This window comes from Patagioenas fasciata, chromosome 32, assembly GCF_037038585.1.
Source record: "Patagioenas fasciata isolate bPatFas1 chromosome 32, bPatFas1.hap1, whole genome shotgun sequence".
Taxonomy (NCBI): domain Eukaryota; kingdom Metazoa; phylum Chordata; class Aves; order Columbiformes; family Columbidae; genus Patagioenas; species Patagioenas fasciata.
The window spans coordinates 3,942,074-3,969,870 of record NC_092551.1 but is presented as its reverse complement, the minus strand read 5'-3'; the positions used below and the strand labels follow the sequence as shown (position 1 = coordinate 3,969,870).

Here is a 27,797-nt window from a genome sequence, read left to right as displayed (position 1 = left end):
AACACACCGCCCCGCGCCCTTCCCGCCCCGCCCCCCCGCGAGCCGGGACGGAGCGCGGCGCCTTCGGGGCGGAACGCGGCGGTTTCGGGGCGAGCGCCGTGGCCTCTCCGCCCAAAGCCTTTATTGTGGGGGGCTCCCCGGGGTCAGGGGGCCCGGGGTCAGGGGTCGCGCGGCGGCAGCGTCACGCGGTACAGCACGCGGCCCGTGCTCTCCAGGAACGTCACGGTGGCCGCGCGCGGGTGCAGCCGCACGTGCGCGAAGCCCCCGGGCGCCGCGGGGGCCCCGAAGAAGAAGCGCAGGGCGCCGGGCGGCAGCGCCCCCGCGTGGCGCCGCGACGCCTCCACGAAGTTCCCGGCGCCGCTCACCACGTAGGCCACGCCCCCCTCCTGCAGGAACTGCGGGGAACGGGCAGCGCCCGGACGCCTGGGTCCCCACCCCCAGGCTTCTGGGCTCCCCCCCGGACGCCTGGGTCCCCACCCCCAGGCTTCTGGGCTCCCCACCCCCAGGCTTCTGGGGTCCCCCCTGGACGCCTGGGTCCCCCCCTGAACTCCTGGGTCCCATATCCCTGGACACCGGGGGTTCCCATGTGAGGTTTGGGGGGGGGTCCCTGGACACCATGGGGGCTCAGCAGGGTCCTGTGTTCAGTTTGGGGGTCCCTGTACACTATGGGGGTTCAGGGAGGGGTCCCATGTCAGGTTTGGGGGTCCCTGTGCACTGTGGAGGTTCAGAGCATCCTGTGTCGGGGTCAAGGGGTCCCCGTGGGGCTCAGGAGTCCCTGAGGGAGTCTGGGGTCCCTGTGGGGGTTCAGGGGGTCCCTGTGGGGGTTCTGTGTCCTCGTGGGGGTTCAGGGTCCCCGTGGGGTTCAGGGGGCTCAGGGTCCCTGTGGGGGTTCTGCGTCCTCGTGGGGGTTCAGGGGGCTCAGGGTCCCTGTGGGCGTTCAGGGGCCCGCGGGTCAGGGTCCCTGTGGGGTTCAGGGGTCCCTGTGGGGGTTCAGGGTCCCCGTGGGTCAGGGTCCTTGTGGGGTTCAGGGTCCCCGTGTGGGTCCAGGGTCCCCATGGGGGTTTGAGGGAGGTTCCGGGTCCCTGTGGGGGTTCAGGGGTCCCTGTGGGGCTCGGGGGGGGGGTTGGGGTCCCTGTGGGGGTTTGGGGTCCCCGTGGGGGTTCGGGGGGTTCAGGGGTCCCCGTGGGGGCTCGGGGGGTTCAGGGGTCCCTGTGGGGGTCGGGGGGGTTTGGGGTCCCCGTGGGGGCTCGGGGGGTTCAGGGGTCCCTGTGGGGGCTCGGGGGGTTCAGGGGTCCCTGTGGGGGTCGGGGGGGTTTGGGGTCCCCGTGGGGGCTCGGGGGGTTTCAGGGGTCCCCGTGGGGGTTCGGGGTCCCCCCTCACCTGCAGGTTGTGGTCGTGGCCGCTCAGGTAGGCGGTGACGCGGTGCGCGCGCAGCAGCGGCCGCAGCAGGCGCTGCAGGCAGGCGGAGGGGCCGTGCTCCCCGGCCGACCAGAGCGGGTAGTGCCCGGCCAGCAGCACGAACCGGTCCCCGCGCGCCGCCGCCAGCCGGGCCCGCAGCCACCGCAGCTGCGCCGCCGCCGCCGCCGCGTCCACGGGGCCCGCGGGGGCGCCCCCGGCGTCGTCCCCGCCCCCGCACAGCAGCACCGTGTCCAGCAGCAGCAGCCGCGCCGACGCGTTGGTGCCGGGCAGGGACAGGCGGAGGCTGTAGAAGTAGTGCGGGAAGTGCCTGCGGGGACAGGGGACGCGTGGGGACACTGGGGGACAGCGCAGGGACAGCGCAGGGACAGCGCAGGGACAGCGCAGGGACGGCCCGGCACTGGGCACGGGCTGCAGAAATAGTGCGGGAAGTGCCTGGGGGGACGTGGGGACACCTGGGCACATTGGGGGACACCCCAGGAGCACTCAGGGACCCCCTGGGGACAGGGGCAGGTGACCGTGCCTCGCAGCGGCGCCAGGGGTGTGGCTGTCCCCATGGTGTCCCCTGTCCCCCTGCCCGTACGCGGGGTGGCTGTCCCCATGGTGTCCCCTGTCCCCTGTCCGTACGCGGGGTGGCTGTCCCCATGGTGTCCCCTGTCCCCCTGTCCGTACGCGGGGTGGCTGTCCCCATGGTGTCCCCTGTCCCCCTGTCCGTACGCGGGGTGGCTGTCCCCATGGTGTCACCTGTCCCCCTGTCCGTACGCGGGGTGGCTGTCCCCATGGTGTCCCCTGTCCCCCTGTCCGTACGCGGGGTGGCTGTCCCCATGGTGTCCCCTGTCCCCCTGTCCGTACGCGGGGTGGCTGTCCCCATGGTGTCCCCTGTCCCCCTGTCCGTACGCGGGGTGGCTGTCCCCATGGTGTCCCCTGTCCCCCTGTCCGTACGCGGGGTGGCTGTCCCCATGGTGTCCCCTGTCCCCCTGTCCGTACGCGGGGTGGCTGTCCCCATGGTGTCCCCTGTCCCCCTGTCCGTACGCGGGGTGGCTGTCCCCATGGTGTCCCCTGTCCCCCTGTCCGTACGCGGGGTGGCTGTCCCCATGGTGTCCCCTGTCCCCCTGTCCGTACGCGGGGTGGCTGTCCCCATGGTGTCCCCTGTCCCCCTGTCCGTACGCGGGGTGGCTGTCCCCATGGTGTCCCCTGTCCCCCTGTCCGTACGCGGGGTGGCTGTCCCCATGGTGTCCCCTGTCCCCCTGTCCGTACGCGGGGTGGCTGTCCCCATGGTGTCCCCTGTCCCCCTGTCCGTACGCGGGGTGGCTGTCCCCATGGTGTCCCCTGTCCCCCTGTCCGTACGCGGGGTGGCTGTCCCCATGGTGTCCCCTGTCCCCCTGCCCGTACGCGGGGTGGCTGTCCCCATGGTGTCCCCTGTCCCCTGTCCGTACGCGGGGTGGCTGTCCCCATGGTGTCCCCTGTCCCCCTGTCCGTACGCGGGGTGGCTGTCCCCATGGTGTCCCCTGTCCCCGTCCGTACCACCGTGGCGAGCGCCGTCCGTACGCCATCTGCGCGGTGACATTCCCGGCATGGTCGTGGTTCCCGGCCAAGACGAACCAGGGAAGGTCCCGCAGCCCCGGGCCCGAGAACACGCGCTCGAAGGTGTCCTGGGGACATGGGGACACAGGGGGACATGGGGAAGGACATGGGGACACAGGGGGACATGGGGAAGGACATGGGGACAGGAGGAGGAGGCACAGGCGGCCACAACCCCCTGGGGACATTCAGGCCCTGGGGTCCCCCCACCCGGGGTCCGTACCTGGAACCGGGGGTCCCACTCGTCCCGCACCCCCTTGTAGTAGAAATTGTCCCCGAGCGCCAGCACGAAGTCGGCGCCCATTTCGGTGGCCGCGCGGCCCATGGCGGCCGCTGTGGCCACTTCGCGGGGGGTGGCAAAGGGGGGCTCGGGGATGCCCCCCCAGTCACCGACTGCCAGGAACTGCACGGCCCCCCCGGGGTCCCCCCCGGCCGCCACCGTCGCCGTCACCATCACCCACAGCAGCGCCAGCATCTGCGGACGGCGCCCGTGGGACCCAGGCGTCCGGGGGACCCAGGCGTCCGGGGCTCCCAATCCCCACCCAGGTGCCCAGGAGACCCAGCCCCCACCCGTGGGACCCAGGTGTCCGGGGGGTGCGCAGCTCCCCCAGGATCTGAAGGGCACCCGGACGCCCCCCGGGGGCACTCACCCTCGTGTCCCCTCGTGTCCCCTCGTGTCCCCGCGGGCGCTTTAAGGGCCCCGAAGGGGAAGTGGGGTCGCGCGCCCGGTGCCGCTGTCACCTGATGGTGACACGGGGACACGGGGGGGCCGAGGGGGAGCGACCCGGAAAGCCCCGAAATGCCCCAAATCCGCGGCCACGCCACGGCTCACGTGGGGCCCGAGTGTCCCCCCCCCACCCCGGGACCCAGGCGTCCGAGTGCCCCCCCCCCGCCCAGGGACCCAGGCGTCCGAGTGCCCCCCTCCACACAGGGACCCAGGCGTCCGAGTGCCCCCCCCCGCCACCACGTTTTCCAGTGCGGCCACGCGCGGGGGGAGGGGCGGCCGGACGCCTGGGTCCCTTTGGGGGGACGGGGTCCCCGGGGGGTGACACCCCGAGGGTCCCCACGTCTCACCGTGGGGGGTCGGGGGTCCCGGCTCCGCTCCGCGGGCCCAGGCGCCCGGGTCCTTCCAGGTGGGGGTGGGGGGGAGCAACGCCCCTGGGCTCTTAAAGCGGCGGGGGAGGGGCCCGGACACTTGGGTCCCCCCAGGATTGGGGAGAAATCGGCCCGTTTGGGGGCTTCCCCGCCCCCCGCGACCCCCGGTGACCCCGTTTCCCCCCCGCGACCCCCGCCCCCCCCGCACGAGCCGGGCCGGGGCGGGTTCGACACTTTTTATTTCCTGTTTTTTGCCTTTTTTCCCCATTTTCGCGGCTTTTTCCTCCGCTCTCCTCGGGCTGGGGGGGGAGGGGCCGACCCACCCCCCCCCCCGGAAATGACGTCACTACCACGTGCGGGGGGGGCGACCTGGTGTCCCCAAATGTGCAACGCGGGGGGGGGGGGGTCACTCTGGGGGCCCCTCCCCCCCAATGGGGGTTCCGGGGGGGCCTCGTGCTGGTGGGGGGGCCCCAAATGTTGGGGACCCCGTTTGCTGGTGGGGGCCCGGGGGGCCCAAAATTGAGGGGGCAAAAATGGGGGAGGGGCCAAAAATGGAGGGGGGGAAACTGCTGGTGGGGGGTCCCAAAAGCCTGGGGGGGAGGGGTGGTCACAGGGGGTGGGGGGGGTCACCCCAGAGTGGGGACTCCAAAACCGGGGTTGTCCCCGGGGGGGGCGGGGGCTCTAAGGCAAATTTGGTCCGTTTGACCCCAAAACCTGGGGCTGGGGGGGGCGGGGGGGGCTGGACCCCCCAAAGGTGCAGAAACCCCAAAACGAGCGAAATGGCCCCAAATCCGCCCCCCCCGGGGACCCAGAAATGGGAAAAACCACAAAACGGCCGCGGGGGGAACCCGGGGGGCGGAACGGGGGGAACCCGGGGGTCCCCAGAAAAGCACTTGGAGGGGGGGAGACCCGGGAAGGGGGGGACCCCAAGGGGGGGTGACCCCAAAATGGCGGGGGTTTGACCCCAAAGGGGGGGTTGATCGCGGGGGGGCACAAGGGGCGTGACCCCAGAATGGGGTTTGACCCCAAAGGGGGGACGGGCCCCATGTGGGGGGGTCTGACCCAAACCGGGGGGGTTTGACCCCAAACCCGGGGGGGGGGGTGACCCCAGGGGGGGTTTGACCCCGAGCGGGGTTGGACCCCGAAATGTGGGAGTTTTACCCCAAAAGGGGGGGGGGGGCCTCGCCCGGGGGTAATTGCACTTAATTAAAAAAACGAGCGGGGGGTGTGGGGGGCCCGAAGCGGGGGGGACGGGTGGGGGGTCCCGGGTCCCCCCGCCCCCCCCGCTCGCTGTCCTGCAGCAACGGGACCCCCGGGGGGGGGCGGGGGGGTCACGGGGGCCACGCGTGTGCGGGGGGTGCTGGTGAGAACACGCGTGTGCGGGGTCACGTGTGCCGGGTGGGGTCACACGCATGTGCGGGGTCACGTGTGCGGGGTGGGGTCACACGCGTGTGCGGGGTCACGTGTGCGGGGTGGGGTCACACGCGTGTGCGGGGTCAAGTGTGCCAGGTGGGGGTCACACGCGTGTGCAGGGGCATGGGGGGGGGGAGGGGTCACACACGTGTTCCCCCGGACGCCTGGGTCCCCCTGAGCGGGGCTGCGGGGTGGGGGCGGGGGCACATCAGAGAGGCCGGAGCCTCATCCACGTCACGGGGTCGGGGCCCCCCCGGGGTTGGACGGTGGGGGCGGGGGGGCCGGGGGGGGTCTGCGGGTTTGGGGTCGGTTGGGGTTTTTTTTTGTCTTTTTTCTCCTTTTTCCAGCGGTTTCTCCTCGTTCGGGGGCGTCAGAGGAACCAGGACTGGGGGGAGAAGGGGGGGTCAGGGGGGCAGCGACACTGCCCCCCCAAACCCCCAACCCCCCCCGCACCTCAGGGGCCCAGGGCTGGGAGTGTCGCAGGGGACCCAGGAGTTCGGGGGGACCCAGGCGTCCGGGTGGCGCCGCGGCCTCAACGCCCAGCACATGGCGGCCCCGGCGGGGGGACCGAGGCGTCCGGGAGCCCCGCCCCCCCCGCGTGCCGAGCCGGGGCGCGGCGCTGCCACGCCATTGGCTGCCCGGCCACCGCACCACCGCGGCTCGGCCAATGGGGACGCGCCCACTGCCGCAGCGCCCGCAGCCTGCCAAGGCGCACCCGTGCCAGCCAATCAGGCCCCGCCTGGCTGGCCCGCCGAGGCCCCCATTGGCCGCCAGCCCTGCCCCCCCCCCTCCCCAGCCCATTGGCTCCACGCCTGCGCCGCGGCCGCTCCCCTGCCAGCCAATCCGAGGCCAGCGACGCAGGGCAGGCAGCCAATCGGGCGTCGTGCCACGGCGCTGTGGGCCAATGGGGCGCCCCGCTGGGGGCCACGACCCCGGCCCAGAGCCGTGCCAGGAGTGGGGGGGGGCACGGTTGTCATGGGGACACTGGGACGGGGCCCCGCCCCCCATTGTCCCCACCGCTCACAGTGACGTCAGGTCTCGTTGCTCCAGCAACCAGATGGGGGAGGGGAGGGGGTCCAGTACCCCCAGTTGGGCATTGGGGGCGGGGCCTGGGGCTGCTCATTAACCGCCTAATTAGCCCGGGATGGGAGGGAGGGGCAGGTGAGGACCCAGGCGTGCCCCGGCAGGGGACCCGGGCATCCTGGCGGGACCCAGGAGCGCGGGAGGGGACCCAGGAGTTCGGGAGGGACCCAGGAGTTCGGGAGGGACCCAGGAGTTCGGGAGGGACCCAGGCGTCCGGCCGTACCTGCTGCGGGGGGAGGGTCAGAAAGTCGCCGTCGCGGGGTCCGAGGCCGACAAGGCGGGGGGGGGCAGGGGCGGGGCCTGGCGCTGCGAGTGCTGGGGGGAGGGGGTCAGCAGGGTCACGCGTGTGACACACGGACACGCGTGTGACACACGGACACGCGTGTGACACGTGTGCAGCACCGGGACCCCCGCCCCGTGCTCCCCCACTTGGGCGCCCTGGGCCCCCCCTGGTCCCACAGGGGACCCAGGCGTCCTGTGCCCCCCCCACCCCCCCCACCCCCCCCCCGAAAATGGGGTAAAAAAAATGGAGAAAAGGAAAAAGAACCAGGGAATGTGGTGGATGAGGCGCCGGGACGTGCCGGGGCGGACGTGCCGGGGGCGGGGACGGCGATGGCGATGGGGATGACGCACGGGCAGCCGGGCCGGGCCCTGTCACTCGTGTCACCCCTCGTGTCACCCCCTGTCCCCCCGGCCACCGCGGGGTCACCCGTGTCACCGATTTCCTCCTGCGCTGCTGCCCGGTCACCCCGGGGCCACTGGGGCAGCTGCACCCTCTGCTGCAGCCCCTGAACCCCGTTACTGCACCCCCTGAACCCCTGAACCCCACTACTGCACCCCCTGAACCCCCCGAACCCCGTTACTGCACCCCCTGAACCCCTGAACCCCACTACTGCACCCCCTGAAGCCCCCGAACCCCGTTACTGAACCCCCTGAACCCCGTTACTGCACCCCTTGAACCCCCTGAATCCCCGAAGCCCATTACTGCACCCCCTGAGCCCCCGAACCCTTTTACTGCACCTCCTAAACCCCCTGAACCCCTGAATGCCACTACTGCACCCCCTGAACCCCCGAACCCTTTTACTGCACCTCCTAAACCCCCTGAACCCCTGAATGCCACTACTGCACCCCCTGAACCCCCGAACCCCGTTACTGCACCCCCTGAACCCTCAAACCCCTCGACTGCACCCCTTGAACCCTCAAACCCCACGACTGCACCCCCTGAACCCCCAGCCTGCACCCACTGAGCCCCCTGCACCCTGTAAACTCCATGCACCCCCACACTGCACCCGCTGCACCCCATAAACCCCCTGCACCCCAACGCTGCACCCCAAGCCCCCTGAACCCCACTGGTGCACTCAGTGCACCCCCTAAACCCCACTGCACCTCTTTACCACAGCCCTGAACACTTCGAGCACCCAGCACCTCACAAACTGCCTGCAGCCCATCACTGCACCCCATCACTGCACCCCTTGAGCCCCTGCACCCCATTACTGCACCCCATTACTGCACCCCTTGAGCCCCTGCACCCCATCACTGCACCCCTGGAACCCCTGCACCCATCACTGCACCCCTGCACCCCATCACTGCACCCCTTGAGCCCCTGCACCCCATCACTGCACCCCTGGAACCCCTGCACCCCATCACCGCACCCCTCCCCCCTCTGCACCCCGTTTCTGCTCCCCCTGCCCAGGTCCCGGCTGCGGGTGCAGGGGTGCAGGGGGAGCGCTGGGAGCACTGGGCAGCACTTACGGGGCGCGGCCGGGGGTCCCCGGGGGCCGCCGGGGGCTTTGGGGTCCGGCGGGGGGAGGGGCAGCGGCCGGGCCAGGGGGGGGGTCCCCGCAGCCCCCCCAGCGCGGCCCTGCCCCCCGCTCGGCTGCAAGAGAACACGTGACCGGGGGCAGCGGGGACCCGCCAGGGGGCGCTGGCGCGGAGGGGTGGTCCCGGGGCTCATTTGCATACAGGCTCCGCCCCCCGGCTCGCACGTGCATCGGGCACACCCCGTGGACCTGCCCTGCCAGGCCCCGCCCCTCCTGCCTCATTTGCATACAGGCCCCGCCCCGCTAAACTCCGCCTCCTGCACCTCATTTACATACAGGCCCCGCCCACAGGGCGCGCGTGGCCGCGGAGACGGGGCACCAAACTGGGACCAGCGACGGAGTGAGCCCCAAACTGAGACCGGCGAGACCCAAACTGGTCCCAGCGCCCCGGGTGTGGGGTCAGGCCCCCGGAGGGGTTGGGCAGCGTCCCCCGTGTCCCCACATCGGCACATCCCGTGTCACCGCGCCCCCTGCACCCCGCGCCCCCGCGTCCCCGTCCCCGGGTCCCACCTGCGTCCCCTGCGCGGCGCCGTCGGCGCAGACGAACTGCACAAAGTCCTTGAGCGAGTCCTGGCCGTGGTGGTAGCGGATGGTGGGGTGGGCGAAGTAGGGGCTGGACTGGGGCAGGAGGGACCCGGACGGGAAGTGCAGCGCCGAGGCCGAGGCCCGCGGGCTGCCTGCAGCGAGCCTGAGCGCCGGGGCCAGGACCCAGGCGGCCGGGGGACCCGGGTGTCCGGGGGACCCAGGCATGCGGGGGGACCCAGGCGGCCGGGGGACCCGGGTGTCCGGGGGACCCAGGCGTGCGGGGGGACCCAGGCGGCCGGGGGACACGGGGGGACACAGGAGTGTGGGCGGACCCAAGAGCTCATCGGGGGACCCGGGTGACCAGAGGGGAGAGGACCCAGGAGTTCGGGAGGTGCCTCGGGTTGCCCAGGGGGTCGCGGGGTGCCCGGGGGGTCTCGGGGGGTCCCGGGGGTCTCACCGGGGCGCACTCCAGCCAGCACGGGCAGCGGGTGGTGTCCGAAGGCCACGCGGGGGGCGGCCCCGTGCCCCCCCAGGGCGCTGCAGAAATCCAGCTTCCCCGACTTCTTCAGCGCGGGGCCTGGGGGGTCAGGGGGGTCAGGGGGGCAGCTGCACCCCAGCACTCCACGGGGAGCCCAGAGCCCCACGGGGACCCCCAGAGCCCCCCGGCGCCTCCCCCCAGCCCCTCAGGGAGCCCCGGAGTCTCCCCCAGCCCCCCGGGCGCTTCCTCCCATCTCCCCCAACCCCTCCCCCGTCGCCCCCCCCCGCGCCCCCTGCCCCCCCGTGTCACCCACCGGTGTCCCCCCCGTGTCCCCCCATCACCCACCGGTGTCCCCGTCGCCCCCCCAGCCCTGGCTGCTCCCGGGGGCCGGGGACCGTCCCGGCGCTGGGTAGAAAACGTCGTCCCCGGGTCCCTCCATGTCGCCCTCGTCCAGGGCCTTGGGGCGCTTGGGGCCGCTGTGGGGACAGGGGGGGTCACTGAGGGGCGAGTCCCCCGGGGATGCGGGGAGGGGCGGTTCGGGGTCCGTACCCGGTCGGGGGGGGTCCCAGCGGCCGCCGGCCCAGCGCCACGGGGCTGATGTTGTAGAAGCCGCCCGGGGTCTCCAGATCGGCCAGCGAGAAGTTTGGACCCGAGGCCGTGGCCACCGGGGCTGGGGACACGGGGACAGAACGGGGACGTGGGGACCTGCGCGGGCCCCCCCGGGCCCCCCCGTCCTCAGCGTCCCCCCGTCCCACATCATGTCCCCCCCACGTCCCCCCATGTCCCCCTGGCCCCACTTACTCTGGGACACCCTCACCAGCTCCGTCACGTTCCAGACGCCCGATGTCACGAAACAGTCCTGGAAGGTCAGGTGCCCTGGGGACGGGGGACACGGGGACATGGGGGACACCGGGGGGACACCGGGGGGACCCCAGGACGGGGGGGCGGGGGACCCCGGGACTCACCGTTGGGCAGTGGTTTGATGTCGGCGTCGCCCTGGGGGTTTGAGCTGTCGGATTGTCCAGAGTCTGTGGGGGACACGGGGTCAGGCCCGGACGCCTGGGTCCTCCCCGGACACCTGGGTCCCCACCGCACCCTGGGGAGGAGGGGCGGCCCCGGACGCCTGGGTCCCCACGCTGAAGGGCCCCTTGTTCCCACGGGGTCGTTCGGGGTGAACGTCCTCGGGGACCTCGGTGGCACCCATGGCCCGGGGGGGACCCCGGTGTCTGGGCGCCCCACGCGGGACCCAGGCATCCGGGCACACCCCCCCCCCTCCACCGCCCAGGGGGACCCAGGCGTCCGGGCGGGGGGGCCGCGGGGCCGGGCCAGGGGCCAGGAATGCGCTGGGCCCCTGCCAGCCGCTGCGCCAACAAAGCCGCCATTGTCTGTGCCGCCGGGGGGGCCCGGACGCCTGGGTTCCCCCCAGCCCCCCCCCCCCACGGTGTGTCCCCCCCACCCCGAGCGTCCCCCCATCCACCCCGGACACCTGGGTCCCCCCAGCTCCCCCACGTCTGGGGGTCCCAGCATCCCCTGGGTTCCCCTCCCACCCAGTCCCGGGACCCAGGCGTGCAAGGTGGGGAGGGGTGGGGGGTCAGGGGTCAGCGGGCGCGTGCAGGGTCACGACCTCTGCCGGGGGTTGGGGGCGGTGTCGCGTGGCGGACGCGTGCTGCCCCTCCCCCCTCTCCTGGACGCCTGGGTCCCCCCGGGGCTCCTGGAGGGGGGGACACCCCTGGGGGGCCCCGGGACCCCCGTCCTGCAGCCCCGCCCCCCCCCCGTGCCTCAGTTTCCCCCCGAGCTGTACCCAGCGGGTCCGGCGTCCCCCGTGTCCCCCGTGTCCCCCCCGTGTCCTCAGCGGGGGTTCAGGTGCCATTGGGCAGCTGCACCCCCCCCGTCGCGGGGCCCCTTCCCCTGCACCTGCGGCACCCAGACCCAGGCGTTCGGGAGGGACCCAGGCATCCGGGCGGTGCCAGCAGCGACCGCGTGTCCCCCCCGGCCCCTGTGGATCCCATGACCCACACGATGGCCCCTATAGACCCACCTGGAGCCCCAGTGGCTCTGGCAGAGCCGGATGGATCCTATAGGGCCCTGCAGAGCCCCACAGAGCCCTATAGAGCCCTACAGACTGACAGAACCCTATAGGGCCCCATAGACCCACAGAGAACCCTACACAGCCCTATAGAGACCTACAGACCAACAGAACCCTATAGAGCCCCATAGAGCCCTATAGAGCAATGCAGCCCCATAGAGACCTACAGAGCCACGCAGAACCCTACACAGCCCCATGGAGCCCCATAGACCAACACAGCCCTATGGAGCCTCATGGGTTCACCAGCACAGGGGGACACCGGGGGGGCGCCGAGGGGACGCTGGTGCCACCGGGGGGGCGCCGGGGCCGTCCGTGCCCGTCCCGCTGCCGCAGCGCGTTCCCGGTGCCAACAGGCGCCATCTTAGCGGGGGAGGGGGGGTTGGCACCGCGCCCCCAAAACCGCAGCCAAGGGCGGGGGGAGGGGCGGGGGCTAGTGCCAAACGGGGGGGGCGGGGCCCCCATGGACGCGGGGCCGTGGGGGCAGGAAAACCCCCCAAACCGCTCCCCCGCCCCAGCGTGCGAGGGACCCAGGCGTCCGGGCACCCCGGCAAGGACCCAGGTGTCCGGGAGCCAACGCCGAGCGCCGGGAAAGCGAAACAAACCCCCCCGTTCTGGCCCCAAAATGACACCTCCCCCCCCCCGCACACGCGTGTGGGGCACAAGGGGCGGGCGCGCGTTGCACACGCGTGTCCTGGCAAGAGCGCCGGCGGGAGCCCGCGGCACAAACGGGGCTCGGCAAACGCGCGGCACAATGCGCGGCACAGTGCACAATGCACGGCAAACGCACGGCACAGTGCACGGCACAGTGCGCGGCACAATGTGCGGCACAATGCGTGGCACAATGCACAATGCACGGCAAACGCACGGCACAATGCGCGGCACGGTGCACAACGTGCAGCACAATGCGCGGCACAAATGGTGCACGGCACGATGCACCGGGCACAATGCGCGGCACAATGTGCGGGGCACAATGCATGGGGCACAATGCGCAGCACAGTGCACCGGGCACAACGCACTGGGCACAATGCACGGCATGCTGCACAATGCACGGCACGATGCACAGGGCACAATGCACAGGGCACGATGCACAATGCACGATGCACAGGGCACGATGCACAGGGCACGATGCACAGGGCACGATGCACGATGCACGGCTCCTGGTGCAGAGCAGAGCACGGTGCATTCACGGCTTTGTGCACAGCTCTCAGTGCACAGCAAAGCCCATGGCAGAGCCCGGTGCACAATTCCCGGTGCACGGCACAGCTCGGTGCCCAGCTCCTGGTGCACGACTCCCTGTGCACGTCCGAGTACAACGCACAGCCCCTGGTGCACGGTTCCCGGTGCACATCCCAGTGCACAGCACAGCACAATGCACAGCTCCCGGTGCTCAGTTCCCACTGCACAGCTCCCGGTGCACAGCTCCCGGTGCACAGCTCCCACTGCACAGCTCCCACTGCACAGCTCCATGCACGGCAGAGCACAACACCGAGCTCCCAGTGCACAGCTCCAGCTCCCTGTGCACATCCCGGTGCACATCCCGGTGCACATCCCGGTGCACATCCCGGTGCACAGCGCAGCTCCCAGTGCACACAGCTCCTGCTACACATCCCGATGCACCATTCCCAGTGCACATCCTGGTGCACCATTCCTGGTGCTCAGCTCCTTGTGCACATCCTGATGCACCATTCCCGGCGCACATTCAGATGCACCATTCCCGGCACACATCCTGGTGCACCTTTCCTGGCGCACATCCCGATGAACCATTCCCAGTGCACCATTCCTGGTGCACATCCCGATGAACCATTCCCAGTGCACCATTCCTGGCGCACATCCCGATTAACCATTCCCAGTGCACCATTCCTGGTGCACATCCCGATGCACCATTCCCAGTGCTCAGCTCCCTGTGCACATCCTGCTGCACCATTCCCGGTGATCAGCTCCCCACGCACACCCCGGTGCACGTCCCGGTGCACCATTCCCGGCGCACATCCCGCTGCACCATTCCCGGTGATCAGCTCCCCACGCACATCCCGCTGCACCATTCCCGGCGCTCCCCTCCACGCGCCGCGCACCCCGCGCTTCGCCACCCGGCGCCACTTTGCGCCAGGCCCCCGGTGCCCCGGCCCCGCCCCGCTCACCGTGCACGTGCACGAAATAGGCCAGGTAGAGGTCGAGCTCCTTGACGGCCACGCCGATGTGGTGCGGCTGCACGCAGAGCCCGGGGCTGGCGCAGTGCGGCGCCTTGGCCAGGCGCTCGCCGTCCGTGCTCTCCAGCGGGACCCCCTTGAACAGGATCACCATGACCAGGTCCAGCCGCCACACCTTGTCGGCCTGGCGCAGGCAGTCGATGCGCCGGATCTTGCCCTTCTGGTCGGGGTTGGACAGCACGCAGCACGGAGCCTTCTTGCCGGTGACCGACAGCACGAAGTCCTCGCGGCACTCGGGCCGGATGTCCTTGCGCAGCTTGGCCAGGAGGCGCGAGGCCCATTTCTGCTTCACCTCGGGCTTCTCGCCCAGCAGCTCGTCCTTGACGGCGCGTTCCTCCTCCTTGGACATGCGCTTCTCGTGCTTCTTGAAGTACTTGCGCTTGCGGGCCTGCAGGTTGAACCAGGTGTAGGAGAAGGCGCGGACGTGCGGGAGCAGCGCCTCGATGAACGGGTGGAACTCATCCTAAAACGGGGGAGAGCAGGGTTAGGGGTGAAACTCCTCCTAAAACGGGGGAGAGCAGGGTGAGCCCCAAAATCCTGCACCAATGGGACCCCAACAGAGCAACAGAGCACCCCCAAACCCAGCGCCTCGAAGAACGGGTGGAACTCATCCTAAAACGGGGGAGAGCAGGGTTAGGGGTGGAACTCATCCTAAAACGGGGGAGAGCAGGGTGAGCCCCAAAATCCTGCACCCACAGGACCCCAACCCAGCGCCTCGATGAACGGGTGGAACTCATCCTAAAACGGGGGAGAGCAGGGTTAGGGGTGCACCCATGGGACCCCAACCCAGCGCCTCGATGAGCGGGTGGAACTCATCCCAAAAGGGGGGAGAACAGGGTGAACCCCAAAATCCTGCACCCACAGGACCCCAACCCAGCGCCTCGATGAGCGGGTGGAACTCATCCTGGAACCAATGGCAGAGCAGAGTTGGGGGTGCAGGACAGGACCCCCAGATCCAGCGCCCCATGAACGGGGGTGGAGTCATCCCAAAATGAGACCAGAGTTGGGGGGACCCCAAAATCCTGAACACAGGGGGACCCCAAATCCTGCACCAGGAGCTCCCATGGGGACCCCAAATCTGCACCAGGAGCACTGAAGACCCCAAAATGCTGCACTGAGGGGACCCAAATCTGGGTGATGCCCACACTGCACGGGAACTGGAGCACCCCAGAAACGGGGAGCACCCCAGAAACGGGGAGCACCCCAGAAACAGGGAGCACCCCCAGAAACAGGGAGCACCCCCAGAACCGGGGAGCACCCCCAGAACCGGGGAGCACCCCGAATGCAGCAGAGCAGCCCCGGTCGTGGCCGCACCCAGCGCAGGGTCCCCGGGGACACCCCGTCCTGCACGGGGACAGGATCGGGCCCCGCGGGGGGCGGTGGCGGGACGGGGGGACCCGCGCGGTGTCCCCGGTGTCCCCGCAGCGCCCTCCGTGCCCCCGGTCCCCGGTGACGCTCCCGCTGCCGTCGGGTCTCAGCTGCCCCGGGCATGTCCCCAGCGCCGGTCCCGGTGCCACCGATCGCGTCCCCACCGGTTCCAGGTGCCGCCGCTCGCGTCCCCATCAGTCGCCGGTGCCACCGAGCGCGTCCCCGCCGGTCCCGGCTCCCGCCGCCCGCTCCCGTCCCCACCGGTCCCCGCTCGCCGGTGCCGCCAGTGCCGCCTCATCCCGGTCCCGTCCCGTCCCCGCTCGTACCATCGCGGCGGCTCATCCCGGCCGTGGGCGGCTCCAGGCGGGCGGGACCGGGGGCGACACGGGGGCTCGCGGGGCCGGTCGGGGGCGCGGGGGTCCCGGGGTCCGGGGGGCACCGGGGTGCGGGGGCACCGGGGTGCGAGGCCGGCCGGGGGCAGCGCGGGAGCCGCTGCCCGGGGGTCCCGGAGCCGCCGCCGGAGCGCGCGGAGCCGCCGCGGCCCCTTTTGGCACCGGGACCGGCGCGGCGGCGGCCAATGGGAGCGCAGCGCGCGGGGGGAGCGGCCGCCCCATTGGCCGGGCCGGGGGGGGCGGGGCCGGGGGGGGGGCGGTGGAGTTCGGGGCCGGGACACGGGGGGGGCACCGGGGGAGCGCGAGCCCGAGGGGGCAGAGCCCCGTGCCCCCCCCCCCCCGCCCCGGGACCCGCGCACCCGGCGCCTCGTGCCCGCCCCGCGGACCCGCGTGCGCGGCGCCACGCGAGGGGGTCGCGCGAGGACGCTCACGCGAGGGCCCCGGCGGGGGCCCCGGGTTTGGCCGCTTTCCCCGGCCCCGCGGCGGCCCCAGCGCGGGGCGGCCCCAAAACCCGCGGTTCTGCCCCCAAATCCCGGCGCTCGCAGCCAACCCCCCCACCCCCCCGCCGTAATTAATTCCCTCTGTGCGAAGGAAAAACCCAAATTTCGGGCGCTGGAGCGGCGGGGGGAGGGGGGGGGCTCCGCGCGGCGCTGCCCACGCGCCTCCCGGCCCCAAACCGCGCGGGTTTCACCCCAAAACCGCAGCGGGGCCGCGCGGGCGTCGCTCCCGGCCCCCTCCCCGTTGGCTGCAGGGGACCCAGGCGTGCGGGTGGACTCAGGTGTCCGGGCCCAGCAGCACCCAGTGCAGCACAGGGAGGGCTCCCAGACACCGGGGTCCCCTCCCGAACGCCTGGGTCCCCTCCGCACCTCGGGAAGGGCACTGGGCCAGGTCAGGCTGGCGGGTGGGGGGTCGGTGGCCCGAACGCCTGGGTCCCCTCCACACCTCGGGGAGGGCACTGGGCCAGGTCAGGCAGGCGGGGGGCGGTCAGCGGCCCGAACGCCTGGGTCCCCTCGCAGCCCCGGCGAAGACAAAGAGCAGCCAGGTCAGGCCCAGATGCCGGGGTCCGCCCGAACGCCTGGGTCCCCTCCCGAACGCCTGGGTCCCCTCCCGAACGCCTGGGTCCCCTCCCCGCCCCTTCGCAGGGGAGTCATGGAAGGATCTAGAGGCTCCACAGCCGGTGCCTGCCCGGACGCCGGGGTCCCCTCCCGGACACCGGGGTCCCCCCCGGACGCCGGGGTCCGCGCCAGGGCGGGGTCCAGCCGCGCTGCCATTGGCTGCGCCGGCCCCGCATTGAGCCGCAGTGGCGGCGAAGCCACGTCGCCGCGTCCGCAGCTGCGAGCGCCCGGCAAAGCGCCAGCGCGCGGGGGGGCGGCGCGAGCGCCAGGGAAAAGCCCAGAAAACACAGAAAAGAGCGAAAAAAGGGAGAGAAAAAAACCCACACAACCAAACCCCCCCCCCGGCCCCCCCGCCCCGCCCCCGCCCCCCGCCTGCTCCCCCCGGCCCTCGGCGTCGCCAGAGAAAACAGCCCAAGGAGCCGGAATTGCCGCCAAAAATCCCCCCGGCGGCCCCAGCGCCGCTGCCAAGACCCTCCCGGGCGGGGGGGGGGGGGGGAGGGGGCGGCGGGGACCCCCACGAGGGACCCCAGCAGCAGGCCGGGACCCAGGCGTCGCGGGGGGGACCCAGGCGTCCGGGGGGAGGACCCAGGCGTCCGGGTGGCCTCAGAGAGAACGTGCCGGATGGTCCTGGCAGGGGACCCAGGAGTTCGGGAGGGACCCAGGTGTCCTAGGCGGGGGGGTGGGGGGGGGATGGACCCAGGTGTCCGGCTGTGCGGAGGAACCTCCCGCCCGCTCTCGCGGCCACGTGGAGGACCCAGGCGTCCGGGGCGCCCCCCCCGTGGCCTCGAGCCAGCCGGGCCGGGGTCCCCGCGCCGCAGCCGCCGCCAAGAAAGCTTTTTGTGGCACATCAATAATTCAGGGCCCCCCCGGCCCAGCCCGGGCTGCTCCATTATTGATGGAACCGGGGGGGTCGGGGGGGACGGGGGGGCACGGGGGGGTGGAGGCTCGAGCACCGCGTCCCCGGCCTCGTTTGCACGTTTTACACGGTTTGCACGTGGGGGGGTCGGCGCCGCCCCCGCCCCGATTGCATCAGCCGCCGAAGCCCCACGCGTGTCGCACGGGGCCCTCGCACGCAGAACACGCGTGTCGCACACCTGGCGCGGGGGGGCACACGTGTGGCGCACACGCCGGGAGCAGCTGCCACGTGTGCACGGCGCTGGCACACGCGTGTGCGGCCCCACCGACCCCCGCGTCGCCCCGCGTCCCTGCACACGCGTGTGACGTTCCGCACCGCGACATGCGCGTCGCACCCGAGGGACACGGGGGACACGCGGGGGACACGCGAGGGACACGGGGACACGCGAGGGACACGCGAGGGACACGCGAGGGACACACGAGGGACACACGAGGGACACACGAGGGACACACGAGGGACACACGAGGGACACGAAGGACCAGCCCCACGAACAGCTGGGACTCGGGCCATAGGGGACAGCGGCCATAGGGGACAGCGGCCATAGGGGACCGGACAGATGCACCAGCGGCCACCGAGGGCCGGCCCGAGCCTGCAGGGGGCAGGAGCTGCTGCTGCACGTGCCGCTATAGAAACTGCTATAGACCTATAGATCCTGCTATAGGAACCGCTATAGATCTATAGATCCTGCTATAGGAACCGCTACAGCAACCGCTGTAGGTCCCGTGGCTGCTGCACCAGCCCGGGGGGCCGGTGGCACCGGCACAAAGCGGCCAGAGCCGGGGAGCAGCGCGGGGGGCGCTTTGCACCATCGCGCCGTCGCACACGCGTGTGCACACGAGGCCGCGGGCTGAGCGCACGTGTGCAGAACACGGGGACACACGCGTGTGCGACGGGGGGAGCGCACACGCGTGTCCGCGGCGGCCCTGGCGCGCGCACACGCGTGTGCGGGGCGGGGGCTCCAGAGGCGCCTTTGGCCGCGCGCCCGGACGCCGCCGGCCGCCAAAACCGCCCCGAAAAGCGGGAGAAAAGGGCAACGGGGGGCGGGGAGCGACGGGGCCGGCGGGGGGGGCACCCGGGGGGGGCGGGGACCCCCGGGGGACAAACGGAGACCCCAAAGAACAAGCGGGGACCCCAAAAAAGAAGCGGGGACTCGCAGCCGCCCCGGCCGCCCCCCCGCACCGGCCAGAACCGGAGCCTCCGCCCGCCCCCCCGGCCCCGCAGCGGAAACGGGTCGCGCCCCCCCCCCCCCCCCAACACCCCGCACCCCCATTCCGGGTTCGCCCCCCCGGCCCGGCCCCCCCGTACCTGGGTCAGGCAGTACGGGGAGTACATGGCGGCGGGTCAGCGGCGCCGGGACATGGCGGGGGCGGCGCCGGGGGTCCCGGGCCGGGCTGCGGGGTCCCGGGACGGGGGTTCGGGGGTTCCGGGGCCGGCTCCGGGGGCCGGGGCTGCCGAGCGTCCCGCTGCGGAGCCGGGGGGTGTCCGGGGGACCTCGGGGGGTGTCCGGGGGTCCCGGTTCGGGGGCCCCGGTTCCGGGGGTGCCGGTTCGGGCGCGCGCGGGGAAAGTTTGCGCGAAGTTGGCGCGCGACGCACTTTTGCCGCGGGAAGGGCCGCGCCGGCCCCGCCCCCCCGGACAGGCCCCGCCCCCCGGAGCCACCCCCTCTGCCGCGCGCCGCGCCCACACCCGGCCACGCCCATTCGCGGGCGCGAGGCCACGCCCACTCACGACGAGGCCACGCCCTCCTGTGCACCGGCCACGCCCCCAGCGCCTGCGGACACGCCCACGTCGGAACGGACAGGGGGACACGGGACGGACACGGGGAGACACTGGGGGACGTGGGGGGGCACTGGGAGACATTGGGGACACGGGGGAACGTGGGGGACATGGGGCGACACAGGGGACACGGGCCCCCCCCGCCCCAACTGCGCCCCCGGCGGGGGGACCCGGGGGCCGCTGTGGGTCCCCACGGGTGACAGTGACAGCGCAGCCTCATCTGTCGCTCTGGCTGCGGCCGCGTCCCTGCGCCATCTGTCACCGCGCGGTGCCAGCGCTGGCACGGCCACTGTCACCGTCACCGCCACCGCCACCGCCACCGTCACCGTCACTGTCACTGTCACCGTCACTGTCACTGTCACTGTCACCCCTTCGCTGCCGGCACCGCGGGGGGGGGGCCAGTGTCCCCACGGCCAGAGGGGACCCAGGCGTCCGAGTCCCCATCAGTCCCCGGGTGTCCCCGTCCCCACCGGCTGCTCAGGGGCCACCGGTGACAGATGTGACACCGGTGACAGATGCGACACCGGTGGCAGATGCGACAACAGTGACAGTGGTGTCCCCGTGCCAGATGTGCCGCTGCCGCAGCTGGAGCCGAGCGGGGGGAGCTGACGTGTGATGGCGGGGGCGAAGCCGGGGGGACACGGGGACACGCGGGGGGACACGCGGGCACCCCCCCGGTGACCCCGTCCGGGGGTCTCGCCCGCGGGGCCGCACGAAAGCGAAGGAGCCGCAGAGGCCCCAAAACGGGGCGAAACTGCCCGAAAACGGGCGGTGTTCCAGCCCCGCCCATCGGGCTGGGGGGGGGAGGGGACTCGGACGCCTGGGTTCCCGGCTGGCGGGGGGGAGGGGGCGGCTCGGGGAGCGTTTTGGGGCGATTTCGGGGGTTTTTGGCTCACGGAGGGTTCTGGCGGCTGCCGAGGCCTGGAAGCCATTAGGGCCCCCCCGCCCCCCCGTGGGGCCCGCGCGGGGAGCGATCCCGGGACCCCGCCCCCCCCCGGCAGGGACCAGGCGTCCGGGGGGGGCTCGGGGGGCGGGGCCGGGGAGTTAACGGCGCCGATCCGGGTTTGGCTGCGGCTGAACGGCGGGGGAGGGGCGGGGGGGAGGGGAACCCGCGCGTGCCGAATCCTCGCGGGGGGAGGGGTGGTGGCTTCGCAGCGCCCGGAGCGACCCCCCCCCCACCCCCGCGCCCCCCGGACACCGGCGGGGCTCCCGGGACCCCGGGACGAGACCCGGTATCGGAGCCCCCGTTATCAGATCCCCCGTTATCAGACCCCCTGTCATCAGACCCCCCCCATTATCAGACCCCCCCCGTTATCAGACCCCCCCCATTATCAGACCCCCCCCGTTATCAGACCCCCAGTTATCAGACCCCCCGTTATCAGACCCCCCCCGTTATCAGACCCCCCCCGTTATCCGACCCCCAGTTATCCGACCCCCAGTTTTCCGACCCCCCCGTTTCGAGCCGCCCCCGTTATCGCCGCCCCCCCCACAGCCCCGCCCCTGCCCGTCACCTCCCGTCCCGGCTTCCGCCCTCGCCTTCAGCCGCTTCCGCCCTCACTCCCCGTCGCTTCCGGCGCAAGATGGCGGCGCCCTTGCGGCGGGCGCTGGCGGCCGCGCTGACCCCGACCCGGGGCTACCGCGCGGCCCCGCTGCCGCTGCGGCCCCGCCCGGCGCCCGCGGACCCGGCGCGGCGGTTCGGGCGGCTCGGGGAGGCCGCGGGGGTCCCGGCCGGGTCGCTCTGGCCCGGCCCCGAGCAGCTGCGCGAGGCGGAGGCGGAGGAGCGCGAGTGGGATCCGCCGCTCCGGGACCGGCAGGAGGCGCTGGAGCGGCGGGAGCGCGAGGAGGCGCGGGAGCGCGAGGAGAGGTGGGGGGGCACGGGGGGTCACGGGGAGAACCGGCACCGGGAGAACCGCACCGGGCGCGTCCCCGGCCCGGGGGTCCGTCTGTCCCCGCGGTGTCCCCGTGAGCCCCCGGGCGTCCCTGGTCCCCAGCCCGGGCTTCCCCGCCTTTCCCCGCCGTCTCCGTGTCCCTGTCTTGGGGGTCCCTCAGTCCCCGCGGTGTCCCCGTGTTCCGATTCCGGGGGTCCCTCTGTGCCCGCCGTGTCCCGTGACCCCCGGTGACCCCCGGTGACCCCGTTTTCCCCGCAGGGCGCAGCGCGTGGCCGCGGCCCTGGCCGCGATGCCGGCGCGGGTGCGCGCGTGGCGGGAGGAGCGCGCGGCGGCGCGGGAGCGCGCGCGTGCGGAGGCGGAGCGACGGCGGCGGCTGCTGGAGGGGGCGGGGCTGGCGCTGGCCACGCCCCGCCCAGGGGCGCCCCCGCGCGGCCCCGCGCAGGCGCAGGCGCTGCTGGCGGAGCTGGAGCGGCGGGAGCGGCGGGAGGAGAAGCGGCGGCGGCGGCGCGAGCGGGACGAGGCGGCGCGGAGCGCCTTGGCGGCCGCTGAGACCGCGGCTGCCGAGCGCCCCCCCCCGGGGACCGCCCCCGGGACCGGCGGGGGCTCCTGACCCCCCCCCCCCCGGACCGGCGGGGGCTCCTGAACCTCCCAACGCAGGAAGCGGTTCCTGAGCCCCCCGGGGTTCCCGCCCCACCCCCCATCACGACACCAAAATGGGTTTAAAATTCTGCGTTTAATCTCCCCCCCGTGGTTCTTCCCGCGCCGCCGCCCCCTCCCCCCAGGGCCCGAGGGACGGGGGGTCGGGGGGGGGATGGGATGAAGCGGTTTTTTTGCCGAGCCCCCCACTTCCCCCTGCAGAGGGGGGTCCGGGGGCTCCACCAATCGGCTGCTGCTCCCGCGGGGCGTGGCCGGGCGGGGGGGGCACCCTCCCCCGGGGTCCCTCAGTCGTCGTCGAAGTTCTGGCTGAGCAGGAAATTGGCCGCCAGGTTCTCGTTCTTCTCGCAGGCGAAATAGGCCTGGATGACCAGGCTCTCGGGGAAGCCCAGCGCCTTGAGCTGCGGGGAGCGTTCACTCTGGGCCCTACTGATGTCCCCATGCACCCCCGGGCCCAGCTCTGCCTCCCAGCGCCTTGAGCTGCGGGGAGCGTTCACTCTGGGCCCTACTGATGTCCCCATGCACCCCCGGGCCCAGCTCTGCCTCCCAGCGCCTTAAGCTGCGGGGAGCGTTCACTCTGGGCCCTACTGATGTGAAACACATGCACAGCTCAGCAGTGCTGTTAACCCTGGTCCCTACTGATGGCTGTGAAAGACCTGCACAGCTCAGCCCCACTGTTAACCCTGGTCCGTGCTGATGGCTGTGAAAGACCTGCACAGCTCAGCCCCACTGTTAACCCTGGTCCCTACTGACCCCGTGCCCTTACCCTCTCTATGGCTTCTTTTTCCTGCGGCGTCACCTGGATGTAGTTCATCTGGGGGGACTCGTCGCCGATGGCACCCACCTCCCCCTCCAGCTCGCCCAGCTCGCCCAGCGGCTCGTTCAGCATCTGGATGAACTGCTCCTGGTGCTGGCTGATTTGCTGGGGGGGCAGGGTGGTTGGGGGGTTCATAGGGGTCCCCGGGGGCCTTAGGGGGTCTTAGGGGATCAGGGCGGTTTGGGGGGGGTCCCGGTACCTGCAGCAGCTGCGGGTTCTCCTGGCCCAGCTGCTGCAGCAGCGCGGGCAGCAGCGCCGGGTTCTGCTGGATCACCTGCCGCATGTTCTGGAACTGCGGCTGCTCGCGCAGGAACTCCAGCGGGTTCTCCCCTGCAGGGGGCGTGTGGGCGGGGCCGGCTCAGCCACGCCCACCGGGAGCGGCCACACCCCTCAAGCACCACCCCCAGCCCAGCCACACCTGCAATGGGGTGGGGCATCCCCAGCCACGCCCCCACTTTGTAAACCCACCAATGACCCAGGTCTAGCTCCATCTGAGTGGGGCTTAACCCTAGGCCACACCCACAAAGGGAGGGGCCTCAAAGCCACATGCCCACCAAATCTCAAGCCCCACCCAGAAAGGGCAGAGCCCTCAGCACAGCCAGACACGCCCATGGGGGTGTGGCCACTCACAGCACCGCCCAGCAGGTGTGTCCAATGGAAGCCCCACCCAGCGGGTATTTCCTGCCCAGTGGGTGTGTCCCACCCAGGCCCCACCCTGTGGGTGTGTCTCATGCAGAGCCTGCCCCAGGGGTGTGTCCCACCCAGGCCCCGCCCAGTGGGTGTGTCCCACCCAGGCCCTGCCCAGTGGGTGTGTCCCACCCAGGCCCCGCCCAGTGGGTGTGTTCCACCCACTGGGTGTGTCCCACCCAAGCCCCACCCACTGGGTGTGTCCCACCCAGGCCCCACCCACTGGGTGTGTCCCACCCAGGCCCCACCCACTGGGTGTGTCCCACCCAGGCCCCGCCCACTGACCTTCAGGCACCGGCTGCTCGGGGGGGCGACTCTCCTGCACTGGGGGGCGCTCGGGCTCGGGGCTGCCGGGGATGCCCTGGGGGTCAGCGGGTTTGGGGGGGTCAGCAGGTTTGGGGGGTCAGCGGGTTTGGGGGGGTGTTCCCCCTCACCCTCAGCAGTTTCTCCACAGCCCGGTGAGGGGGTCAGTGCAGGCTCAGGAGAACTGGGGTGATTTGGGGGGGTCAGTGGGGCTCAGTGAGGGTTTGGGGGGGTCAGGGGAGCTCAAGGAGGGGGTTGGTGGGTTCAGGGGGGTCAGTGCAGGTTTGGAGGCTTAGGGGGGGTCAGTGGGGGCCGGCCCCTCACCGTCAGCAGTTACTCCATGGCGCGGTGGGGGGTGAGGGGGGGTCAGGGGGGTCGGGGGTCAGGGGGGCCGCCCCTCACCGTCAGCAGGTACTCCACGGCGCGGTGGGGGGTGAGCGGGGGTCAGTGCAGGTTTGGGGGTTCAGGGGGGGTCAGGGGGGTCGGGGGTCAGGGGGGGCCGCCCCTCACCGTCAGCAGGTACTCCACGGCGCGGTGGGGGTTGTTGAAGCTCGCCCTCAGCGCCGCCACCACCCGCTCGCGCTCGTAGCCCATGGACATGATCTCGCTCAGCATGGTCTCGTACTCGGAGCCCGTCACTGCGGGGGGCAGCGCTGGGACCCCCGCACGCCCGCCCCCTCCCTGCACCCCCAACACGACACGGACCGCCAGTTCCACTGACCCCATTTCTGGGCCCCGGGCACCCCGCAAGGCTCCCCCGCGACCCCCAGCCCCCCCGCTCCCCTCCCCCAAGGACCCCCATGTCCCCCCACATCCCCGTGTCCCCCCGTGTCCCCCCCGTGTCCCCCCCGTGTCCCCCGGTACCCACCGAGGGTGGACGCGGCGTCTGCCGAGCGCCCCGCGCTGCCTGGGGCGGGGACGGAGCTGCTGGGACAAAGGGGGACGTGGCGGGCGGGGCCAAGCGGGGGCTGCCGCCCAACCCCCCCTGCACCCCCCCAACCCCCCCTGCACCCCCCTGCACCCCCCCCATGTACCCCTGTACCCCCCAACCCCATGTGTACCCCCCATGTACCCCTCCAACCCTGCCCAACCCCCAATGCACCCAACCCCTCATGCACCCCCCAACCCCTCATGCACCCCCCAACCCTGCCCCCCAACCCCCCATGTACCCCCCAACCGTGCCCCCATGTACCCCCAACCCTGCACCCCCAAACCTCCCGTGTCCCCCAACCGTGCCCCAAACCCCCCCCGTCCCCCCGACCCGCTGAGCCCCCCCAGCCCCGTTCCTCACCCGGGCGGGGGCTCCGCGGGGGCCGCGGGGGCGGCGGGGGCTGGGGGCTCCTCGCTGGGCGCGGCCGGCGGGGGGGGGGCGGTGTCGGCGGCCGGGGGGGGCCCCGGGGCCAGGGGGGGCTCGGCGGGGGCGGCGGCCTCAGGGGCGGCGCCCGGGGGGGCCTTGGCCTGCAGGGAGGGTGGGGGGTGCTGGGGCGGTTTGGGGGTCGGGGGGGGTCAGGGAGGTGCGGGGGAGTCCACGGGGGTTGGGAAGATCTGGGGGGTTTGGGGGGGGTCCATGGAGGCCCGAGGCTTCCAGGGGCTTTGGGGGTGGGGGTCCTGGGGCTCTGGGGGGGTCCCTGGGGGTCCAGGGTGATCTGGCGATTCTGGGGGGTGCAGCGGGGTCCAGGAGGCTTTGGGGAGGCCCAGGGGGTCCGGGGGGGGTCTGGGGGCTCCATGGAGGTTTGGGGTGCTCCAGGGGTCTGAGGGGCTCCAGGGCCTTTTGGGGGGCTCCAGGGGGTTTTGAGGGATCCAGGGGATCTGGGGGGGCCCAGGGGGGTTTGGGAGGCTCCAGGGGGGTTTGGGGGGCTCCAGGGGGTTTTGAGGGATCCAGGGTATCTGGGGGGGCCCAGGGGGGTTTGGGGGATCCAGGGGGTCTGGGGGGCTCCAGGGGTCTGTGGGGCTCCAGGGCCTTTTGGGGGGCTCCAGGGGGTTTTGAGGGATCCAGGGGATCTGGGGGGGCCCAGGGGGGTTTGGGGGGCTCCAGGGGGTCTGGGGGACTCCAGGGTGTTTTGGGGGGGCTCCAGGGGGGTTTGGGGGGTCTGAGGGGCTTTGGGGGCTCCAGGGGGGTTTGGGGGGCCGGGTCCCACCTTGGTGACCATGACCACCACGAAGTTCCTCTCGTCGATGCGGTACTCGCGGATGGGGACCTCGTCGCTCAGGATCTTCCCGGCGTAGATCAACTTCTGCCCGGCCACGGGGAACGCGTCCCGGCCCTTGGCCGCCTCGATCTTCTCCTTCAGCGCTCGCACCTGCACCCCGAAAACGGACACAGTCACCCCAAAAATCACCCCGAGCCGCCTCCACCTTCTCCTTCAGGGCCCACACCTGCACCCTGAAAATGGACAGAGTCACCCCAAAACAGTCACCCCAGAACCACCCAGAGCCGCCTCGATCTCCTTCAGCGCTCGCACCTGGGGAGACCCCGAAACCAGAGTCACCCCCAAAATCACCCAGAGCCACCTCGATCTTCTCCTTCAGCGCCTGCACCTGCACCCCGAAACAGCCACCCCAAAACAGTCATCCCAAGACAAGGTCACCCCAAAACAGGGTCACCCCAAGACAAGGTCACCCCAAAACAGGGTCACCCCAAAACCACACAGAAAACCAACTCAATCTCTTCCTTGAGCACCCCCGCCTGGGGGAGCCCACAACCACACAGTCACCCCAAAACACGGGGTAACCCCAACACGCCCACAGTCACCCCAAACCCCTCGCTCTCCCTGAGCGCCTGCACCCGGGGGACCCCAAAAACACAAGAATCACCCCAAAACCGCAGAGCGGCCCCAAAACCGCAGAGCGGCCCAAGCACCGGGGCTGCTCCAAGCCCGGGTCACCCCCCCCAACCTCGCTCAGCCCCGCACGGGGGACCCGGAAACCACGGAGACCCCTGGGAACCAACCCGGGGGTCCCCCAGAATTACCCGGAAACGGCCACGGACCCCCGGGGGGGACACGGGGGGACACACGGACACAGAGATGGACACGGGGGGGACACAGGGACAGAGGAGGACACAGGGACAGAGGAGGACACACGGACAGAGGAGGACACACGGACACGGGGGGACACACGGACGGGGGGGACACACGGACAGGGGGGGACACACGGACAGGGGGGGACACACGGACAGGGGGGGACACGGACACGGGGGACACACAGACACGGCGGGACAACGGACGAGGGGTAACACGGACACGGGGGGACACACGGACACGGGGGGGGACACACGGACACGGACATGGAGGATACACAGATACAGGGGGACACACGGACACGGGGGGACACACGGACACAGACATGGAAGATACACAGATACAGGGGGACACACGGACACGGGGGGACACACGGACACGGGGCGGGCAGCGGCCCGAGAAGCAGCCCTGGGTACCGCAGCTGCCGCCCCCAGCGCCCTCGGTCCCAGCCCCGGTCCAGCGCCGCTTTTACCGCCCGGTTCCACCCCCGGTCCCAGCGCCGCTTTTACCGCCCGGTTCCATCCCCGGTTCCAGCCCCGGTTTTACCGCCCGGTTCCACCCCCGGTCCCAGCGCCGCTTTTACCGCCCGGTTCCATCCCCGGTTCCAGCCCCGGTTTTACCGCCCGGTTCCCCCGCGGTTTGAACCCCCCGGTGCCCTCACCAGGCCCATCCCCGGCTCCGTGCCCGGTTTTACTCCCGGTTCCATCCCCGGTTCCCCCCCGTTCCATCCCGGTTCCACTCCGGTTCTGTCCCCGGTTTTACTCCCGGTTCCATCCCCGGTTCCCCCCCGTTCCATCCCGGTTCCACTCCGGTTCTATCCCTGGTTTTACTCCCGGTTCCATCCCCGGTTTCACTCCCCGTTCCATCCCCGGCTCCCCCTCCGGCTCCATCCCGGGCTGCTCCCCGGTCCCCCCGCCCCCGCCCCGCCCGCACCGTCTCGTGCGGCTCCATGCGGATCTTGAACGTTTGCTGCTGCAGCGTCTTCAGCGTCACGGTCACGGCCATGGCGGCGGCTCCGGCGGCGCCCCAACCTGCAACTCACGCCGCCGCCATCTTAGACGCCCCGCCGCTTCCGCCACGTGACGCGCGGCCGGAACCGCGTCACCCGGGCCCCGCCCCATCGCCCCTCCGCCCCCCCCCCCCCCCCCCTCGCCGCGG

General features: G+C 72.2%; 4 protein-coding genes across 9 annotated transcripts; 1 reads left to right on the top strand and 3 right to left on the bottom strand.

Annotated features, from left to right (window-relative positions):
* Positions 1-82: 82 nt before the first annotated feature.
* On the bottom strand, positions 83-4,492 carry ACP5 (acid phosphatase 5, tartrate resistant). 2 transcript variants are annotated; one of them, XM_065859182.2, is made up of 5 exons: positions 4,072-4,492; positions 3,221-3,472; positions 2,941-3,068; positions 1,381-1,726; positions 83-395 (listed from the first exon to the last, which is right to left on the bottom strand). In XM_065859182.2, the coding sequence occupies exons 2-5, from the start codon at positions 3,470-3,472 to the stop codon at positions 159-161; spliced, it is 963 nt and encodes a 320-aa protein (XP_065715254.1). In that variant the 5' UTR covers positions 4,072-4,492; the 3' UTR covers positions 83-158. The 2 variants fall into 2 exon arrangements, with proteins under 2 accessions (XP_065715254.1, XP_065715255.1); XM_065859183.2 differs by lacking the exon at positions 4,072-4,492 and adding an exon at positions 3,648-4,062.
* Positions 4,489-19,105, bottom strand: NFIX (nuclear factor I X). 5 transcript variants are annotated; one of them, XM_065859178.2, is made up of 11 exons: positions 18,801-19,105; positions 13,636-14,167; positions 10,377-10,439; positions 10,213-10,287; positions 9,961-10,081; positions 9,757-9,887; positions 9,391-9,510; positions 8,919-9,085; positions 8,341-8,464; positions 6,812-6,903; positions 5,755-5,890 (listed from the first exon to the last, which is right to left on the bottom strand). In XM_065859178.2, the coding sequence occupies exons 1-11, from the start codon at positions 18,825-18,827 to the stop codon at positions 5,876-5,878; spliced, it is 1,467 nt and encodes a 488-aa protein (XP_065715250.2). In that variant the 5' UTR covers positions 18,828-19,105; the 3' UTR covers positions 5,755-5,875. The 5 variants fall into 5 exon arrangements, with proteins under 5 accessions (XP_071656694.1, XP_065715250.2, XP_065715249.2 ...); XM_065859176.2 differs by lacking the exon at positions 8,341-8,464 and having other exon boundaries at positions 5,767-5,890; positions 18,801-19,100; XM_071800592.1 differs by lacking the exons at positions 8,341-8,464; positions 18,801-19,105 and adding an exon at positions 15,399-15,527 and having other exon boundaries at positions 5,767-5,890.
* GADD45GIP1 (GADD45G interacting protein 1) lies at positions 18,826-21,895 on the top strand. Its single transcript, XM_065859244.2, has 3 exons — positions 18,826-19,280; positions 20,669-21,133; positions 21,417-21,895. Exons 1-3 carry the CDS (start codon positions 18,826-18,828, stop codon positions 21,766-21,768), a joined length of 1,272 nt encoding a protein of 423 aa, XP_065715316.2. The 3' UTR covers positions 21,769-21,895.
* Positions 21,873-27,753, bottom strand: RAD23A (RAD23 homolog A, nucleotide excision repair protein). Its single transcript, XM_065859242.2, has 9 exons — positions 27,573-27,753; positions 25,758-25,919; positions 24,911-25,077; positions 24,488-24,543; positions 24,130-24,257; positions 23,602-23,677; positions 22,829-22,959; positions 22,579-22,734; positions 21,873-22,213 (listed from the first exon to the last, which is right to left on the bottom strand). Exons 1-9 carry the CDS (start codon positions 27,642-27,644, stop codon positions 22,100-22,102), a joined length of 1,062 nt encoding a protein of 353 aa, XP_065715314.1. The 5' UTR covers positions 27,645-27,753; the 3' UTR covers positions 21,873-22,099.
* Between the last annotated feature and the right edge of the window lie 44 nt (positions 27,754-27,797).

Coding starts and splice junctions, on each gene's coding strand:
- ACP5 (XM_065859182.2), bottom strand. CDS start 3,472: ATGCTGGCGCTGCTGTGGGTGATGGTGACGGCGACGGTGGCGGCCGGG. Junction 3,069..3,220: donor AGTGGGACCCCCGGTTCCAG/GTACGGACCCCG, acceptor CCATGTCCCCAG/GACACCTTCGAGCGCGTGTT. Junction 1,727..2,940: donor GGACGGCGCTCGCCACGGTG/GTACGGACGGGG, acceptor CTGTCCCCGCAG/GCACTTCCCGCACTACTTCT.
- GADD45GIP1 (XM_065859244.2), top strand. CDS start 18,826: ATGGCGGCGGGTCAGCGGCGCCGGGACATGGCGGGGGCGGCGCCGGGG. Junction 19,281..20,668: donor GCGCCTGCGGACACGCCCAC/GTCGGAACGGAC, acceptor CCCCGTTATCAG/ACCCCCCCCGTTATCCGACC. Junction 21,134..21,416: donor GCGCGGGAGCGCGAGGAGAG/GTGGGGGGGCAC, acceptor TTTTCCCCGCAG/GGCGCAGCGCGTGGCCGCGG.
- NFIX (XM_065859178.2), bottom strand. CDS start 18,827: ATGTACTCCCCGTACTGCCTGACCCAG. Junction 9,511..9,756: donor GGGGGGCGACGGGGACACCG/GTGGGTGATGGG, acceptor CTGACCCCCCAG/GCCCCGCGCTGAAGAAGTCG. Junction 6,904..8,340: donor GGGACCCCCGGCCGCGCCCC/GTAAGTGCTGCC, acceptor CCCTCCCCCCAG/CACTCGCAGCGCCAGGCCCC.
- RAD23A (XM_065859242.2), bottom strand. CDS start 27,644: ATGGCCGTGACCGTGACGCTGAAGACGCTGCAGCAGCAAACGTTCAAG. Junction 23,678..24,129: donor CCGTGGAGTACCTGCTGACG/GTGAGGGGCGGC, acceptor GCTGACCCCCAG/GGCATCCCCGGCAGCCCCGA. Junction 22,960..23,601: donor CGAGCAGCCGGTGCCTGAAG/GTCAGTGGGCGG, acceptor CGCCCCCTGCAG/GGGAGAACCCGCTGGAGTTC.